General features: G+C 56.2%; 9 protein-coding genes across 9 annotated transcripts; 6 read left to right on the plus strand and 3 right to left on the minus strand.

Annotated features, from left to right (window-relative positions):
• Window positions 1-269: 269 nt before the first annotated feature.
• On the plus strand, window positions 270-1,756 carry V1518DRAFT_414259 (uncharacterized protein). Its single transcript, XM_066903521.1, has one exon. It carries the CDS (start codon window positions 598-600, stop codon window positions 1,669-1,671), a length of 1,074 nt encoding a protein of 357 aa, XP_066760028.1. The 5' UTR covers window positions 270-597; the 3' UTR covers window positions 1,672-1,756.
• V1518DRAFT_414260 (ribosomal protein S5 domain 2-type protein) lies at window positions 1,661-3,574 on the minus strand. Its single transcript, XM_066903522.1, has 2 exons — window positions 2,281-3,574; window positions 1,661-2,235 (listed from the first exon to the last, which is right to left on the minus strand). The coding sequence occupies exons 1-2, from the start codon at window positions 3,542-3,544 to the stop codon at window positions 1,766-1,768; spliced, it is 1,734 nt and encodes a 577-aa protein (XP_066760029.1). The 5' UTR covers window positions 3,545-3,574; the 3' UTR covers window positions 1,661-1,765.
• Window positions 3,575-3,749: 175 nt separating this feature from the next.
• Window positions 3,750-6,043, plus strand: V1518DRAFT_414261 (fungal-specific transcription factor domain-containing protein). The gene is made up of 2 exons (XM_066903523.1): window positions 3,750-4,117; window positions 4,169-6,043. Exons 1-2 carry the CDS (start codon window positions 3,912-3,914, stop codon window positions 5,880-5,882), a joined length of 1,920 nt encoding a protein of 639 aa, XP_066760030.1. The 5' UTR covers window positions 3,750-3,911; the 3' UTR covers window positions 5,883-6,043.
• A 24-nt stretch (window positions 6,044-6,067) lies between these two features.
• V1518DRAFT_414264 (ribosomal protein S5 domain 2-type protein) lies at window positions 6,068-7,906 on the plus strand. The gene has a single exon (XM_066903524.1). It carries the CDS (start codon window positions 6,177-6,179, stop codon window positions 7,749-7,751), a length of 1,575 nt encoding a protein of 524 aa, XP_066760031.1. The 5' UTR covers window positions 6,068-6,176; the 3' UTR covers window positions 7,752-7,906.
• Window positions 7,907-8,433: 527 nt separating this feature from the next.
• On the minus strand, window positions 8,434-9,967 carry V1518DRAFT_414267 (uncharacterized protein). Its single transcript, XM_066903525.1, has one exon. The coding sequence runs from the start codon at window positions 9,645-9,647 to the stop codon at window positions 8,520-8,522; it is 1,128 nt and encodes a 375-aa protein (XP_066760032.1). The 5' UTR covers window positions 9,648-9,967; the 3' UTR covers window positions 8,434-8,519.
• An 87-nt stretch (window positions 9,968-10,054) lies between these two features.
• V1518DRAFT_414268 (Dolichyl-phosphate-mannose-protein mannosyltransferase-domain-containing protein) lies at window positions 10,055-12,539 on the plus strand. Its single transcript, XM_066903526.1, has 4 exons — window positions 10,055-10,250; window positions 10,297-10,562; window positions 10,613-11,644; window positions 11,691-12,539. The coding sequence occupies exons 1-4, from the start codon at window positions 10,093-10,095 to the stop codon at window positions 12,467-12,469; spliced, it is 2,235 nt and encodes a 744-aa protein (XP_066760033.1). The 5' UTR covers window positions 10,055-10,092; the 3' UTR covers window positions 12,470-12,539.
• On the minus strand, window positions 12,537-13,187 carry V1518DRAFT_426510 (uncharacterized protein; the record flags this gene model as incomplete). The annotated part of the gene is made up of 1 exon (XM_066905991.1): window positions 12,537-13,187. The coding sequence occupies one exon, from the start codon at window positions 13,185-13,187 to the stop codon at window positions 12,537-12,539; it is 651 nt and encodes a 216-aa protein (XP_066760034.1).
• Window positions 13,188-13,228: 41 nt separating this feature from the next.
• On the plus strand, window positions 13,229-14,016 carry V1518DRAFT_414271 (HSP20-like chaperone). The gene has a single exon (XM_066903527.1). The coding sequence runs from the start codon at window positions 13,367-13,369 to the stop codon at window positions 13,940-13,942; it is 576 nt and encodes a 191-aa protein (XP_066760035.1). The 5' UTR covers window positions 13,229-13,366; the 3' UTR covers window positions 13,943-14,016.
• A 484-nt stretch (window positions 14,017-14,500) lies between these two features.
• Window positions 14,501-15,317, plus strand: V1518DRAFT_414272 (HSP20-like chaperone). The gene has a single exon (XM_066903528.1). It carries the CDS (start codon window positions 14,571-14,573, stop codon window positions 15,159-15,161), a length of 591 nt encoding a protein of 196 aa, XP_066760036.1. The 5' UTR covers window positions 14,501-14,570; the 3' UTR covers window positions 15,162-15,317.
• Window positions 15,318-15,364: the final 47 nt, after the last annotated feature.

Below are 15,364 nucleotides of genomic sequence, written 5' to 3' on the forward strand. Positions count from 1 at the left end.
CTTCGCCGTGCGCTGCGGGTTAGGGCGTTTTACCCGGGAGCCGGGCGGAGCGCGTAACTTTGGGCACGCCGGCCGGTTATCTGAGCACGCGGACGGGACGCCCACTTAGAGATAAGCCGTGAACGCACTCTGGATTTGATATACAACGTAGAACAAGAACATCTTCACCGCCCATGAGCCACACACTTCCTCTGGAGATCACGGCGTGTGTGGTCGACGTGTCGCCGACGCGCCAAACGAGGCGCGGCGCGGGCGCACGGCGTGAGTCCGAGCGATGAGATTGAAACGCTTGTGTATGAAAATATTCGCGGTTCTTTGGTTCGCTCCCAGCGCGCGCCCCCCCACACTCCTGCCATCACCTCATTCAGGATCGGCAGCAGGCAGCCAGCACCGTCGTCGATAAGCACGCATTTCCCGCCAGACGCAGCCAATTGACCTCTCTTGCGCGCTGCGTCGTTGTTTCTGTCCGCAGAACACCGTGGACTTACTCGCATAAGGCTCAGACGACTGCTTCGAGCACAGCCCCGCGCCACATATAGCATCACAGCGCCTGTCTCCACAGCGCCATATCTCCTCCTCGCATCCACTCCACACACCATGGCACCAACTGAGAAGTACGTCCTCGTCGCCGGCGGCGCGGGATACATCGGCTCGCATACAGCTCTCGAGTTGCTGCTCGCCGGCTACAAAGTCGTCGTGGTCGACAACCTGTGCAATTCCTCCGAGGAGGCCGTGCGTCGCGTCGGCGAGCTCGCAGGCTGCGACGTGCCGTTCTACGCCATCGACTTACGCGACAAAGAGGCACTGGATGCGGTTTTTGCAAAATACGATATCGACGCGGTGTTGCACTTCGCCGGACTCAAGGCGGTCGGCGAGTCTACTAAATTGCCGCTGGAGTATTATGATAGCAACGTCGGCGGCTCGATTGCATTGCTGAAGACGATGGCGAAGCACGCGGTGCCCAAGATCGTTTTCTCCTCTTCCGCCACCGTGTACGGCGACGTGACGCGGTTCGAGAATATGATCCCCATCCCCGAGGAATGTCCAACTGGTGCGACCTCGCCGTACGGCCACACGAAACTAATAATCGAAGACATCCTCCGCGACGCCGCCACAGCCGACTCGAACCTTAAAGTCGCGATTTTGCGCTACTTCAACCCCATCGGTGCTCACCCCTCTGGCCGCATCGGCGAGGACCCGCTTGGCGTGCCGAACAACCTGCTGCCATACATCGCGCAGGTCGCGATCGGTCGTCGCGCGCGACTGCAAGTATTCGGCGACGACTATGTTGGCAGCCCGGACGGGACGCCGCTGCGGGATTACCTGCATGTGGTGGATCTTGCCAAGGGTCACCTCGCTGCGCTGGCAAAGCTAGACTCTGTCGCTAGCACTGTCCCGGGGGAGGGGTACATGCGGGAGTGGAATCTCGGGTCGGGGAAGGGCTCTACCGTGTTCCAGATCATCCACGCGTTCGAGGCCGCCACGGGGAAAACCATCCCCTACGACATCGTCGGCCGACGCGCAGGAGACGTGCTCAACCTCACCGCAAAAGCTACTCGCGCAAACAAAGAGCTCAATTGGGCCGTCACACTGAGCATTGAGGACGCTTGCCGTGATCTTTGGCACTGGACTACCATGAATCCGTATGGATACGGTAAACAGCCAGAGTAGCCCTGGTGATTTGTATTTGTGTTTATAGTATCGCCGACGAAGTCTATGTGAATATGATAGTTAAATGTACAGTATACACCATCGATCCGGACCACTATCCGCACTTGAAGTTTTCCATCGGCACCAACACCGTACCGTTCGCAGGCTCAATCTGGAACACCGCGCGCCCGATTTCCTCACTTGTGAGCTCCGGATACCATTTGTCATAAAACTCAGTCCGCAGTGCGCTAATTACCTCCTCAACCCTGTCCGCCTGTACAATCGAGATGGTAAACCCACCCCACCCAATGCCTGTCATACGACTTCCAGCGGCCCCGTGCGTGCGCGCGATTTTAGTCAACGCGTCGGCTTCGGGACACGAGCATTCGAATAGCCGTGCGAGGCTGTCGTGAGACGCGTTCATTAGCGAACCTAGCGCATCGAAGTACGGGGCTGCGGTGGCGAGTGTATGGTTTCGATATGCAGCGAATGCAGAGGCGAAAAGCGCGGAGAATGCTTTGGCGCGCAGTTGTTCTTCAATGACGTGGACTGCACGGTCGCGGAGGTTGAGTTTCTTTGCGCGAACTGGACTGTTAGTAGTCGGATAGTAGACAAGGCAGGGGAACATACTTGGAAATCGAGTCATGTACTGGCTCACCATATCCTGCACGCTTATCCCCAACATCTCCGCCGTTTCCTCAAGCGTATAGGCCTCTCTATCAAACATCTCTCGAATACGTCGTACAACCTCCCGCACCGCATGTTCCTCGCTCGCTTGATTTCCCATGCTCCATCCTTCGCTCTGACACACCTTATCGTAAAACCCGCGTAACGTGCCGCCGAAACCATCGCGTATCTCCAGCCGGCCGACGTTGTACCTCCGTGCGAGGATTTCTGCGGCGAGGGTAGCTTCGACAACGCGTACGTTGAATAAGTCCGGGCCCGTCTCCGCGCGATTAGCCACGCGGACGAGCGTGTTTGCCAGCACGAAGCACAGATTCGGCGATTCCGTGTCGTCGTGGTCGAGTACTACCCGCACAGGTCGCGCGGATACTAGTGGTCGGAAATCGACCAACATTGCGTGGTCGCGCAGGCCATATACAAACGCTGCCTGATCCATACCCCCAGAATTCATCCCCAACGCGCGCTCCGACATTGCAGCAGAGTTGAATAAGAACGATTTCTCCACGAGCGGCACGTGGATAGCTGTCAGCATCGCGAGGAGTGTTGCGCAGACGAGCGCCGAGGAGGCGGACAAGCCTGGCGCCGGGATTTCGCCGTCGACTAGAATGCGCATTGTCGGAAGCGCCATGAAGGTAGTCGAGGATGAGATGCAAAGTTTAGAAAAGGTGAGCGCGCCCCGTAGGCCAGTAAGGAAGTAGGATGACCAGTCTATCTCCGGTGTGTTGTCGGAAGACGGTGCAGCGACGGGGAGGTTGGATACCGGGTCGAAGAAGTCGCGTGTGTTGAAGACGCGGGTAGGGTATAGCGCCGACTGCACGTTAGACAGCACAATCCGCTCATCAGCGGCGGGGTCGGTGTCGGGTACTATCGCGACAGCGACGAGTACATCCTGTGGCATCGCCATCGGCAGCACTGGGAACCATGAGTAGTCGATGTGTTCGCCGATAAGATTTACTCGTCCGGGCGTGCGTGCAACAAAGGATATAGGCCGGTCGTATAGTGCGCGGAAGCAGTCGCGTAGGGCGGCCCAGCGCGCGGCTTGATGTGCCGAGATGGCACCGGAGGGGTAGATGTCGGTGAGCGCGTGTGCGGCGGGGACGAGGTCTTCGACGTCGGGCAGGTGAGGGAGGCTATCAGCAGCAGCAGAGACAAAATGCGATTGTGGTGCTGTCCACGGGGATGGCGCTGCTGACGGTGAACTGAGCGCCATGTTGGCGGTGGGGAGCGAGTCAGGGAAGAGCGGGCAGTCTGGCGGATTAAAAGTGTGGGGGAAACCGGGAGCGAACTGCGCCGCACGGCGCTTGGACGCGCTTAACAGAGTTTGTGAATTCTTAGTCACAAAGTGGAGAGGGGTTAGGGCTGCGGCATCGTGAATCCGGGGACGGGCCCGGCCTGTTCGTGCTTCCCCACGTTCACAAACTTCTGTAGCCCTGTACGCGACGCGACGTCTTCTCGGGAGTATAAGTCCGAGATATACACTCCTCCATATTTCTCGGCCACGAAATAGGCATTACTTTCGTCGACTTTTTGACGCCCCTTCTTCCACAGACACTCTTCCGCTCCTTCGACAAACTGGCATGGCCGTCGTTGACCGCGCTCCCGCCGACCCGCATCCCGGCATCGACTCCGCACCACCGCTCATATACCATGACACCTCCGCCTCTCCCTCCGTTAACGCGCAGCTTGAACAATCTCGCGAGGAGCAACAACAAGCGCTAGGTCAGCCACCCGGAAAGCGGCGGCGCATCGGGCTCAAGAGGAGTAGGCTAGGATGTCTGCAGTGGTATGTTCTCTTCATTGGTGGTCTTTAAGTGAATGCTGAAGGTATGAGTAGTCGACAACGGCGAAAAAAATGCCAAGGCGAAAAACCTACATGCAAGAGTTGTACCGATCGGCACTGGGTATGCGTATACCCGTCCAACATACTACCGACGACTTCCCCCGCTGCGGTCGCATTGCGGCGTCCGCCAGCAGTACGACCTATCGCACCAGCTATTTCGTTGACCCCAAGAGCTACCTTCTCGGCGGCCGTGTTTGTTAATGAGCTGAAATCACCGCCTGCTAGCTCGACCGCAGATAGCACTGCCGCGTGTAGTGACGACGAGTGTTCGAGCGATTCGTCTGCATTTGAAAACGACGGTGTTGTATACCCCAAAGCCGTCGTTGCAACGTCTACTATGCCCGTCCCTTCAATCTCCTCTTTTTCTTCCGCCGTTGCCGTGCCATCCCACGAACCAAACGGCTCAACACTGACGGCAACTACTGCCGAAGCACAGTGGTCCGAGGAAGTATCCTCGCTGCTCACGCTCGTACCTGTCGACGGCCTTGACGCCTTCGACCCGTTCTCAGTACTCAATTACTCCCGTGATAAAAACGAGCTCCTGTATTATTTCACATCGACAATCGCATCCGTAATTGCGTATACCAAACGTGAACCACCGTTTCGGCGGCTGATTTTGTCCTTGCTACTGCCGCGGGGAAGTGATCGTACCTCTATGACCGATCTATTGGTATCAGCACTCTGCGCACTTGCGTCCGCGCATAGATCATATGTGCTCGGAGTTGAACGCGACAAGAAGGACCTCACGTACCATACCGATGCTCTGGAGCAGCTTGTTTCACTAATTGAGACACTACCAACGACACTGGAAGACGAGACCACGCAAAATATGCTACTTTTATCAATTCTCATTCTCGTGTACTATGAGATTGTACAAGGCGGGTATATAGATTCGATCATCATTCATCTTAATGACGCGTATAGGATCATCACCGCGTTTCTTAATTACGTTATTATCCGGCTACAGAGTCTTACCGGCAAGGGATTTCGAGTGTCCAAGGAGACGCTGTTTTTATTCCGGGTTTTTCAGTACTTTGACGTCATATGTTCGCTGTCACAGAAAGATAAGTTAGTCGACAGCTCTCTGCAACTGCACCGGTTTCTGGCTACATACTCACGCATCCGACAATCCTTCGGCGCGACTTCCAGCAATGACGCGTTGTCCGACGACGGTCTTGATCCGCTACTTGGTCTTGCTGAGACACTATGGCCACTCATCGTGCGATTATGCATTCTTTGCAACGACTCCAACTTTGGCTCTGCGATGACCCCGGATCTGACCTGCCGCGCAAGTTTACTCGAGCTCGAGATTGCGTCCTGGGACGTCCCCGAAGAGGCAACACACTCTGCGACGCCGCAAGATCTCGCAATGCAGGCCGCTGCTAAGGTATACCAGCTTGCAGCACAGATCTTCATGCTACGCACTTTCTATCCACCAGAAAGTGTTGCGCATGCGATTCAGATACACGTGCGCGCAGCTCTAGATCAACTTGCGCGAGTGTGCACACTTGAGGGGATTATGGCAGGGCTACTTTGGCCTGTAGGCGTAATTGCCAGCGAGTGCGTTGACTCGATTGATCGCGGTTTTGTGAAGGTTGTATTTATGAAGCTGGCGAAGAAGCAGGGCATGGCGAATGTGATGCGGGGGCTGCAGCAGATGGAGGCGGGGTGGCATGGACTGCGTGAGGATGTGGTAATGATGGGATAGAGTGCGAATCCTGTACTATAGGGTCGATAGATCTGTCATACGAACTTAGGCAGGCGTCGCCTCGGTGAAGAGTTGTGACTCAGTGCTAGCGCGTGAAAGGTATTAGACCGACGTGAGACAGTCACGCGATGCGGGGAAGCGCAAGCGCGGGGTGTGCGGCTGAAGCTTCGTCTCCTCCCGTGTGGCCTGCTTCGCAGATGGTAACGGAGAACATCGACGTTATCGAGCAGTCCTCGGTCCCCGCACTTGTAATACACAGCATCACCAGCTGCAAATTCAAGCATTTGCCTATGCATGCTACTCATCATGCCTGCAGCAACACCACCGACGCCACCAGCCTCCCCAGCCTCCGACTACGTCCCCGTCCTCACCTCACTCTCCTCCGTCTACTCTCCCCAAACTCTACCATCCGAAGAAGCACGATGGACACACCTTCGCACTGCTTTCGCAGCCGCATATCCCGGCGAAGCCATCACCTTCGTTGCGCGCTCGCCGGGCCGAGTGAACTTGATCGGTGAACATATTGATTATTCGCTCTTCGACGTGCTACCGATGGCGATATCGCAAGACGTTTTGATTGCCGTACATGTCGGTGCGAAGGATGGTATGCTAAAGCTGCAGAATACAGCGGATGCGTATGAACCTCGGGAGTTTGAGGTCGCGGGGTTGAGAGGGTATAAGATTGACTCGAAGGTATTGGAGTGGTCGAATTACTTTCTGTCCGGCGTGAAGGGCGCGTACGCATTGAACGACAACTTGGAAGTTCCGTCAATGCATTGTCTCATCGATGGGCGGATACCAACAGGTTCGGGACTCTCCTCATCCTCTGCGTTTGTCTGCGCCGCGTTGCTCGCTGTGCGTACAGCAGTTGCTGCAACAAAGCTACTTCCAACGCCGGTGACGGTAAAGGCGTTAGCCGGTACTACATCAAAATCCGAACTCGTCAAGTCCGCAATAATATCTGAGCGGAACGTGGGCGTCAACTCAGGCGGCATGGATCAATCCGCCTCAGTTTTCGGCGTGCCAGACCACGCTTTACGCGTGCAGTTCTCGCCGGAATTGAATGTGACGCCCATCGCATTCCATGGGAACGAATTCGCGTTTGTGATTGCGAATACCCTAGTCGTTGCGGATAAGCATGTTACAGGACCGGTTCACTATAATTTGCGTGTGGTTGAGACCACGCTCGCGGCAGAGATACTTGCGAAGCAGTGTGGCCTCGGAGCGTTACCCGTGCGAGACGGTTTCGGGGGCACGTTGCGCGGCGTTGTGGATGCGTTTGAAAAGTCGCGCGGTATATCATTTGATGGAGTTATTGAGGTCGCCAAGCGCGTTTTTGTGAAGAAGGGTGGGTATACTCTTGCTGAAGCCAGCACCATGCTCGGTGTTCCTGAGGAAGAGATCACGCAGAAGTATATGACTCGCTTTCCAGTGCGTTTCGAGCGGCTACAACTTCGCGCGCGAACACTGCACGTTCTTGAAGAAGCACGACGCGTGACGCGCTTCTGCGACTTACTAGCCATGACCCCAACCCCAGCGGAAATCGACACATACTACGCCTCCCTCGGCGCCATAATGCTCTCCTCCCACGCCTCGTGTCGAGTACAATATGATTGCTCATGTCCGGAACTCGACGCCGTCGTTGCACTTGCTATCGCTAACGGCGCGTATGGAAGTCGCCTTACCGGCGCGGGGTGGGGTGGTGCTACGATTAGCCTCGTACGCAAGAAGCGGGTGGAGGGACTGGTTGATGCGCTGAAGAAAGAGTATTATTATAAGCATTTTCCGGGGATCTCAGAAGAGCAGCTTGCAGAGGCGATTTGTGTAACGGAGCCTGGGCTAGGATCAGCTGTTGTTGTGACGTGGTGAGCTGTATATAGTTAAAGGGACTCACGTTCGGGTCAGTTATAGGGTGTCATACACGCGTGGAGGTGTATGGACGCATGAAGCGCGTGCCGCGAATGCAAAGTGTCATATCTTGATTCAATTAGACCAGGTCCTTACAAGTAGTTATCGTCAGACAACGTCATAGCCTCTTAGAAAGCAGGAATATCTGCGTAGTGCGAAGCTATGCTGTTCGTGCTGCGAACTGTGCTACTCCCTGCCTCCCCCTCGCTGTAGAGCGCTGGACGTTAGATGATTTCTCCATTTGCAAAACACTCTACGCAATAGTGAAATTCGGTTTGGATATCAACGGCTGTGCGAGAAATCAGAATCTAATACCTGACAAAGTCGGCGAGAGCGGAGGACAAGAGCAGCGAAGCTGCAAGATTCTCGGCGGGGCTACGACTCTAACTAGAGCATTCTTAAACCCCGCGCTCTACACGCACATGGCACTAAATAGCTCCCTTTCAATCGCAGACAACGCCATCAGCACGCTTAAGAGATGTGCCTGTTGTATCCCTGACTTGGTTTGTTCCCGTGGTTTGGGCTGCCAGGATAGCGATCCGGATATACGAGCTGGCGGAACTACATCTCTGCCGGACTACGCATATGATAGCCCCCGGAACCAATCTTTGATGTCGCATCGTAACGAGTAAACTATCAGCGACTTCATGAAGGCCAAAGAATGCATTAAATCGTTTCAATTATCAAGAAAAACATCCCCAGAAACCAGCCAACACCGTAAACAGCTCATCATACAACCCACAGCCCGCCGCCTTGTTGCTCAGAGAGAACATCAATCAGCTCGCTGACCTCTTCGTCCTCGTTCGTCCAGCCCAACTTGATACTTGCTCTGACAATCCTGAGTTTCGGCAAACGTCCTTCCAAAATCGCCAGGGCGATGTCGTCCGCCTGGATCTTGCGGGACTGGCCAAGCATGCCGCTGCAGTCAAGTTCGAGGATCTCGAGCGGGTGCGGAGTGGTCACGTAATCAGTCGAGACAAGCTTGTGCGTAATGTAGTCGGTAGAGACGACCAGCTTGCGCAGAGACGGACAAAGGCGAAGAACGCTGTCGAGAGCGTTGTAGCTGAGAGCGGGCATGGGGAAGACGGCACGGAGGGAGGTGAGCGATTGGCCGAGGTGCTCACAGAGCAAGATTTTAACGGCGTCGGCTTTGATAAACGGGCAATAAGCGAGGGAGAGGGATTTGATAGTTTTGGGAAATGCAGCGGTGGAGAGGAAGCCGTTGGAGATGCCGCCGGCGAGACCGAGTTGGGTGAGGTTCGGGGGCCAGAGATCATCGGAGAAGTCGACGCAGAAGACGGAGGAGCGAGGGAAGTTGAGGATCGTAAGGTTTTGCAGGTTGCGGATCGCAAGGAAGAGTTCACGGAGATCGACGGTTTCGGAGACGAGGCTGAGGTCTAGGACACGCAGGCGAGAGCACTGGCGCACGCTGACGAGCGGAGCGTACCCGAAGGACGTCTGCGGCGCATAGAATTCCTCGAGGTTTTTTGAGCACCGCCGCAATAGGCGGGACGTGTAGGAATTTTTGCCGGACTGGATGATGAACCGCAGGTCGAGGACGTGCACGTACTTGCCGAGCAAGTCGCTGGTGGAGAGCGTGTTGACAAAGTTGAAGTAGTTCTTCGGGTCGAGAAGAGGACGGCGGTAAACGCGTGGAACCGCGGCGGCGTGCCATGCGCGGTTGACGTGGAGCAGTTGCACGGGGAAAGGGTCGGGGATGAAAGACATGATGAGCTCGAGGATTTCGAACGGGATGTGCGTTGCGCCGGCGTCGGCGTCGTGCGCAAAGACGTCGTCGGCGGTCACCTCAGGCAGAGTGCGCCGGAGGGCCCCCGCAAAATCTGCGGGAACCCCCATCGTGTCCGCATCGTCGGCGGGATCTGATGCGACAGATGCAACTGATGAGCACGACGAGGAGAGCTCACCGCCGGTGGCAGCGTCGAGGGTGGAGGACGAGCTGCTGGAGGACGGCGAGGTCTCTGTGCGGACCGGCGCGGGGCCATACTTCTTAGTGGGCGCGCGGCCCTTGCGGGCCTGGCGCTTTGTTGGTCCGGTGCGAATATTGGGCGACGGACCGGGGGTAGCGGGAGCGTCGTGGAGGCGGCCTTATGGTGGTGGTGATGCGGAGGAGGTTCGTTTGTTGAAGTGCGAAGGCACATGACGCCACCAGAGGGGGTTGTACCGTCAGCAGCATGTGAGCAGATCATGTGAGTGTAAGCAGCGTGAGTTGTACCGACGCGCACCGACGCGTCGTCGCGTTAAATCTTCGTGGCCTCTCCCTGTCACGATCCCCACTTCCACAATGCCACCAACGTCGTCAAAGTTCTCGGCGCTGCCGCCGCGCGATAAGGCAGCAGTCCTCTTCCTCACTGGTCTCGCTATTGTGGTGCGGCTGTACAAGATATGGGAGCCGGACTCCGTGGTGTTTGACGAGGTGCACTTCGGAGGATTTGCCAGCAAGTGCGTGCCACGTTGTATGTGTGCATGATCCAGACTAATTGTGCAGGTACATCAAAGGACGGTACTTCATGGACGTGCATCCGCCACTCGCGAAGCTTCTGATCACGCTGACGGGTTGGGTCGCGGGATTCGACGGCAACTTTGATTTCAAGGACATCGCGAAGGACTACGTCGACGATGTGCCATATGTTGCAATGCGCATGCTACCCGGTGTCATGGGCGTTCTTGTAGTGCCGCTTGCGTATATGACGCTAAAGGCGTACGATTGCGCAAGTTTGAGCGCGTTTCTCGGATCTATTTTTGTCCTGTTCGGTACGTGTCGCATGTGCGTGGGTGAACGAGTATGGACTAACCCCTGACAGACAACGGACTGGCAACGCAGTCGCGGTTCATTCTTCTCGACTCACCGCTGATCTTTTTTACGGCGCTGACGGCGTATGCATGGGCGAACTTCAACAACCAGAAGCAGTTCACGGCAGGTTGGTACTGGTTCCTGGGTCTCACCGGGCTCGCCCTCGGGGCGACGGTAAGTGTGAAGTGGGTTGGCCTGTTCACCATCGCATGGGTCGGCGTGACCACGATTATTGGGTTATGGTCGCTGCTCGGTGATTTGAGCGTGTCGCCGCGGCAGTTCTTGCTGCACTTTTTCTGGCGCGCGGTGTTCCTGATCGGTGTACCGGTGCTGTTTTATCTCGGCATGTTTGCTGTGCACTTTTTGTGCTTGGTGAATCCTGGCGATGGCGACGGGTTCATGTCGTCTGAGTTTCAGGCGACATTGAACAACAAGGGCATGGACGACACGCCGGCGAGCATTGCGTACGGCAGTCAGGTCACGATCCGGCATTTGAACACGCAAGGCGGATATCTGCACAGTCACGACCACTTGTACCCGACGGGCTCACAGCAGCAGCAAGTCACGTTGTACCCGCACAAGGACGCGAACAACCTGTGGATGTTTGACAACGTCACGATGGAGCCTGAGTTTGACTTCCGCGAGGCGGAGCCAGTGTACCTCAAAAATGGCGATATTGTACGATTGCAGCATGTCTCCACGACGCGACGCCTACACTCGCACGACGTGCGCCCGCCGGTGACGGAAGCGGAGTGGCAGCAGGAAGTGTCTGCGTATGGGTACAAGGGATTCAGTGGCGACGCGAACGACAACTTCCGGATTGAGATTGTCCGGAGCGAGTCCAAGCCGGGCGAGGCTCAGGAGTACTTGCGTGCGATTGACACGAAGTTCCGGCTGGTGCACACGATGACGCATTGCGCGCTGTTTTCGCACAAGGTGAAGCTTCCGAGCTGGGGGTACGAGCAGCAGGAGGTGACGTGTGCGCGCCAGGGCACGATGCCGAATAGTTTGTGGTACATCGAGTTTAACGAGCACCCAATGAGTGAGTTCCGATGTGCTGTAGTGGGGAGCAGTGCTAACGGTAGTAGTTCCCGAGGACGCAGAGAAGGTCAACTACGCCAAGCCTGGGTTCCTGCGCAAGTTCGCAGAGCTGCAGAAGGTGATGTGGGACACCAATGCCGGCCTTGTTGCATCGCACACGTGGGACTCGCGCCCAGAGTCGTGGCCGTACCTGCGGCGAGGCATCAACTTTTGGGTGCGGGATCATCGACAGGTGTACCTCCTCGGCAACGTCTTTGTGTGGTGGTTGTCGAGCGGGAGTATCGTGCTGTTTGGGCTTGTGCTTGCGGTCAGTGTGTTGCGGTGGCAGCGTGGGTATAAGGATTTTTCGCTTAAGGGGATGCAGCAGTTCCGGAACTACGTGGGCACGAACGTGATCGCGTGGGCACTGCATTATTTCCCCTTTTTCCTGCTGCAGCGACAGCTGTTCCTGCACCATTACCTTCCTGCTCTGTACTTTGCGATTCTGGGCGTTACGGTGACGCTGGATGTGGTGTTTAAGCACGTCTTACGTGGCCGTAGGTGGCTTGTCTTCCCGGTTGCACTTGCGCTGCTTGCAGCCACGGTGGCGATCTACGTGCTTCTGAGTCCGCTGATATACGGGGGCAAGTGGACGAAGGGCATGTGTGAGGACGCACGGCTGATGGAGCACTGGGATTTTGACTGTAACGCGTTCTATGACGACATTTCACTGTATGATGTGCCAGCTCCCGTGGCGGAGAGCGTGGGGTCGCCGGTCGAGATCATGGAGGAGCGGATGGAGAGCGCTGTGGAGGCGTTGGCGGGCGAAGTACACGATGAACTGTAGTTTGGCTGTAGTGGCTGCGAGTGGCTATATACAAGTACATACAAATACACAATTGGGTCGTTAGAAGCTACTCTTTCTGCGCGAGTGTAGGTGGAATGCGTGGTTTCTTCGGTGGACGTGAGTTGCTGCCGCTGGTGCGTACGCGCTTTTTTGAAGCGGTGGTGCTGACGGCATTGGCCTTGGGACGAGCAACGCGTGGCTGGATGACACACGTGGGGTCGGCCGAGGAGAGCACGATATCTTTTGTAGGCGGCGGCGTCATGGACGCGAGCATCTCCTCAGCGACATCTGACTCAGGCAGCGCCATGGACGACGAAGTGTGCAGCATTACGTCCGAAGCCGACAATGCCGCGGCAGGGTCTACCGGAGATCGGATACTCGGCAGTGGCAGGGCAATGCGCAATGGCCGTGGCGGCGACGACGGAGGCGGGCCTGGCGGTCGATCACGATCACGCATGATTGCGGCGTCGTGAGACGGGGAGGAAGGAGGAAGATGTGGGAATGACGCAAGAGAGGACTGGGATACAAGCGAGCACGAGGACGCGTACAATCGGGCGCCACGCCATTCAGCCATATCACCATCGTCTTCTTCTCGCGCCATCGCAACGTGTCCGTAATGCTCGCTTGCTGTTCGCACGGATCGAAGGGGGATTGTGGATGCCGTGACGAGGAGAAGGGAGAGAACCAGACCCTTGGAAAGTGCTGGAACAAGCCGCATGTGGCTGGTGCTCGCTAATTAGCTCCGCCGCACGTAGCGTGGCGCGTGTCGGCATATTCCGCTTTGCCTCGCAACGACGCCGCCGTTCTGGACTTCACGGCGAGAGGATATAAGGATCCTCCCCGCCGCCGCCTTATGTCGTCCCTCTACTCATCTTAATTTGCTTGTTACGTACTACAATGTCGCTCTCACGCTTTTTCGCACCCCCAGCCACCACGCGCGACATGGTGTATCCATCGCGCCTCTTCCGTCTCCTCGACGACCCCGGCTTCTTCTCGGCGCTCGATTTGCCAACCCCGCTCGCGTCGTCGCTCGATAACACTGCCTTTACGCGTACGCCGACATTTGACGTCAAGGAGACAGATAACGAGTTCGTGCTTCAAGGCGAGCTTCCCGGCGTCGAGAAGGATAATTTGAGTCTGGAGTTTGTGGATCCGCACACGCTGTCGGTACGCGGAGTGATCGAAAAGACGAAGGATTACGAACAACCGCCGACTGCCGCATCTACGAAGGCGTCCGCTGATGCCGACACCGCCGCCGTTGCCACCGCGGCCGTTGCCACCGCGACAACGACACCGCCGAAGTACTGGGCGTCGGAGCGTGTGCACGGCGAGTTCTCGCGCGCGTTCAGATTCCCCTCGCCGGTGGATGCTGATAATGTGTCTGCATCGCTGAAGAATGGGGTGTTGAGTGTCACGGTGCCAAAGGCAGCAGCCGCACCGGAGAAGAAGAAGATTGAGGTTGCAACTGAATGATAGGGCCGTGCCAGGCGGGCGTGGATGATGTAATAACCAGTTAGTCAATGCGATCATTTTCTTTCGCTCTGAAATATAAGATGTAGCTAAAAGACGCAATGGCATAGCTGAAGCGTGCTATGTCGTGCATAAAATTGCTTGGCTGTACAGGTACAGGACTCAGATTCAGTTCCGTGATCCCAATCGGGGCGCGTTGCAAATTGAGTTCGCGACCTGCGTCGAGCCAAAGTTAATTTGGCGCGCGCGCGATGGGCCGGCGCACGATGACGTCGCGCATGAACGCGTGCAGTCGTTGCGCGAGACTTGTGACCTCACCAGTGTTATGCGCACATGAGAGCATGTGCCAAGACAGCGGAATATGCCAGAAATATGTGTAAAAAGAAGAGCGAGCCGCGGAGGGCGCAGCCGGGCGGAGCGGAAGGCACGAGGCCCTTGGAGAAATGTCGAGAAGGTTCGCGCAGGCAGTGGAGTGTGGCGGTGCTGTGGCGCTCTCTGCAATTAGCTTCCCATCGCCGTCTATATAACAGCGTCACACCCGCCAGCAGCATCTTTCTTCATCATCATTCAGAAAAGAGTTGTTTCACGCACACGCACACACACACACAGCTATTCATATACACTAGCACACATGTCTCTCTCACGCTTCTTCGGTCCCTCGATCCCCCTCGCCCGCGACCTCATGATGCCTTCGCGCATGCTCCGCCTTCTCGACACGCCGTACTTCAACATGCAACCATTCGAGTTTCCGACACCACTGGCATCTTCGCTGGCTGACACTGCGTTTACGCGCACGCCGACGTTTGATGTCAAGGAAACCGACAAGGAGTTTGTGCTCCAGGGTGAGCTTCCCGGCGTGGACAAGAAGAACTTGAATCTCGAGTTTGTCGATCCGCAGACCTTGTCTGTGCGCGGGACGATAGAAAAGACGCAGGAGTACAACGCGCCACCTTCTGCTGAGGCGTCTGCCACGTCTGATGCCTCGACCGCCGTCGCGGAGTCGTCCGACAAGACCGTTACGAAGTCTTCTTCATCTGCACCTGCAACATACTGGGCCACGGAACGCGTCTACGGCGAGTTCTCACGCGCGTTCAAGTTTCCAACGCCCGTGGACTCGGAAAAAGTCACCGCGTCGCTGAAGAACGGGATTTTGAGTGTAGTCGTACCAAAGATGAACGAGGCGGCGGGGAAGAAGAAGATCGAGCTCGTAGCGGACGAGTAGCGCACTCTTGAGCGAGTTATTTGATTGCACTTACGTCGCGATCGGGTTAAGTCATGGACGGCGGCGTTTTGATTTGTTTAACTTGGAATCTGGGAGAATAATTTGAATTTGTATGCAGATTTGTGAATGAAATTGTGAATATCGAAAGATCTCGGATGGATGGTCCCGCTGTGAACTTGAACTGTGAACTGTGAACACAGCCA

The sequence above is a fragment of the Limtongia smithiae genome, assembly GCF_038497785.1.
Source record: "Limtongia smithiae strain NRRL Y-17922 unplaced genomic scaffold V1518scaffold_4, whole genome shotgun sequence".
NCBI classification, from domain to species: domain Eukaryota; kingdom Fungi; phylum Ascomycota; class Lipomycetes; order Lipomycetales; family Lipomycetaceae; genus Limtongia; species Limtongia smithiae.

Bases quoted from the DNA above. Each gene is read 5' to 3' on its own strand.
- V1518DRAFT_414259 (XM_066903521.1), top strand. From the start codon at position 598: ATGGCACCAACTGAGAAGTACGTCCTCGTCGCCGGCGGCGCGGGATAC.
- V1518DRAFT_414261 (XM_066903523.1), top strand. From the start codon at position 3,912: ATGGCCGTCGTTGACCGCGCTCCCGCCGACCCGCATCCCGGCATCGAC. The intron at 4,118-4,168 runs GTATGTTCTCTT...AGGTATGAGTAG, and splicing joins AGGCTAGGATGTCTGCAGTG to TCGACAACGGCGAAAAAAAT.
- V1518DRAFT_414264 (XM_066903524.1), top strand. From the start codon at position 6,177: ATGCTACTCATCATGCCTGCAGCAACACCACCGACGCCACCAGCCTCC.
- V1518DRAFT_414267 (XM_066903525.1), bottom strand. From the start codon at position 9,647: ATGGGGGTTCCCGCAGATTTTGCGGGGGCCCTCCGGCGCACTCTGCCT.
- V1518DRAFT_414271 (XM_066903527.1), top strand. From the start codon at position 13,367: ATGTCGCTCTCACGCTTTTTCGCACCCCCAGCCACCACGCGCGACATG.
- V1518DRAFT_414272 (XM_066903528.1), top strand. From the start codon at position 14,571: ATGTCTCTCTCACGCTTCTTCGGTCCCTCGATCCCCCTCGCCCGCGAC.
- V1518DRAFT_414268 (XM_066903526.1), top strand. From the start codon at position 10,093: ATGCCACCAACGTCGTCAAAGTTCTCGGCGCTGCCGCCGCGCGATAAG. The intron at 10,251-10,296 runs GTGCGTGCCACG...CTAATTGTGCAG, and splicing joins TTCGGAGGATTTGCCAGCAA to GTACATCAAAGGACGGTACT. The intron at 10,563-10,612 runs GTACGTGTCGCA...AACCCCTGACAG, and splicing joins ATCTATTTTTGTCCTGTTCG to ACAACGGACTGGCAACGCAG.
- V1518DRAFT_414260 (XM_066903522.1), bottom strand. From the start codon at position 3,544: ATGGCGCTCAGTTCACCGTCAGCAGCGCCATCCCCGTGGACAGCACCA. The intron at 2,236-2,280 runs GTATGTTCCCCT...CTAACAGTCCAG, and splicing joins GTACATGACTCGATTTCCAA to TTCGCGCAAAGAAACTCAAC.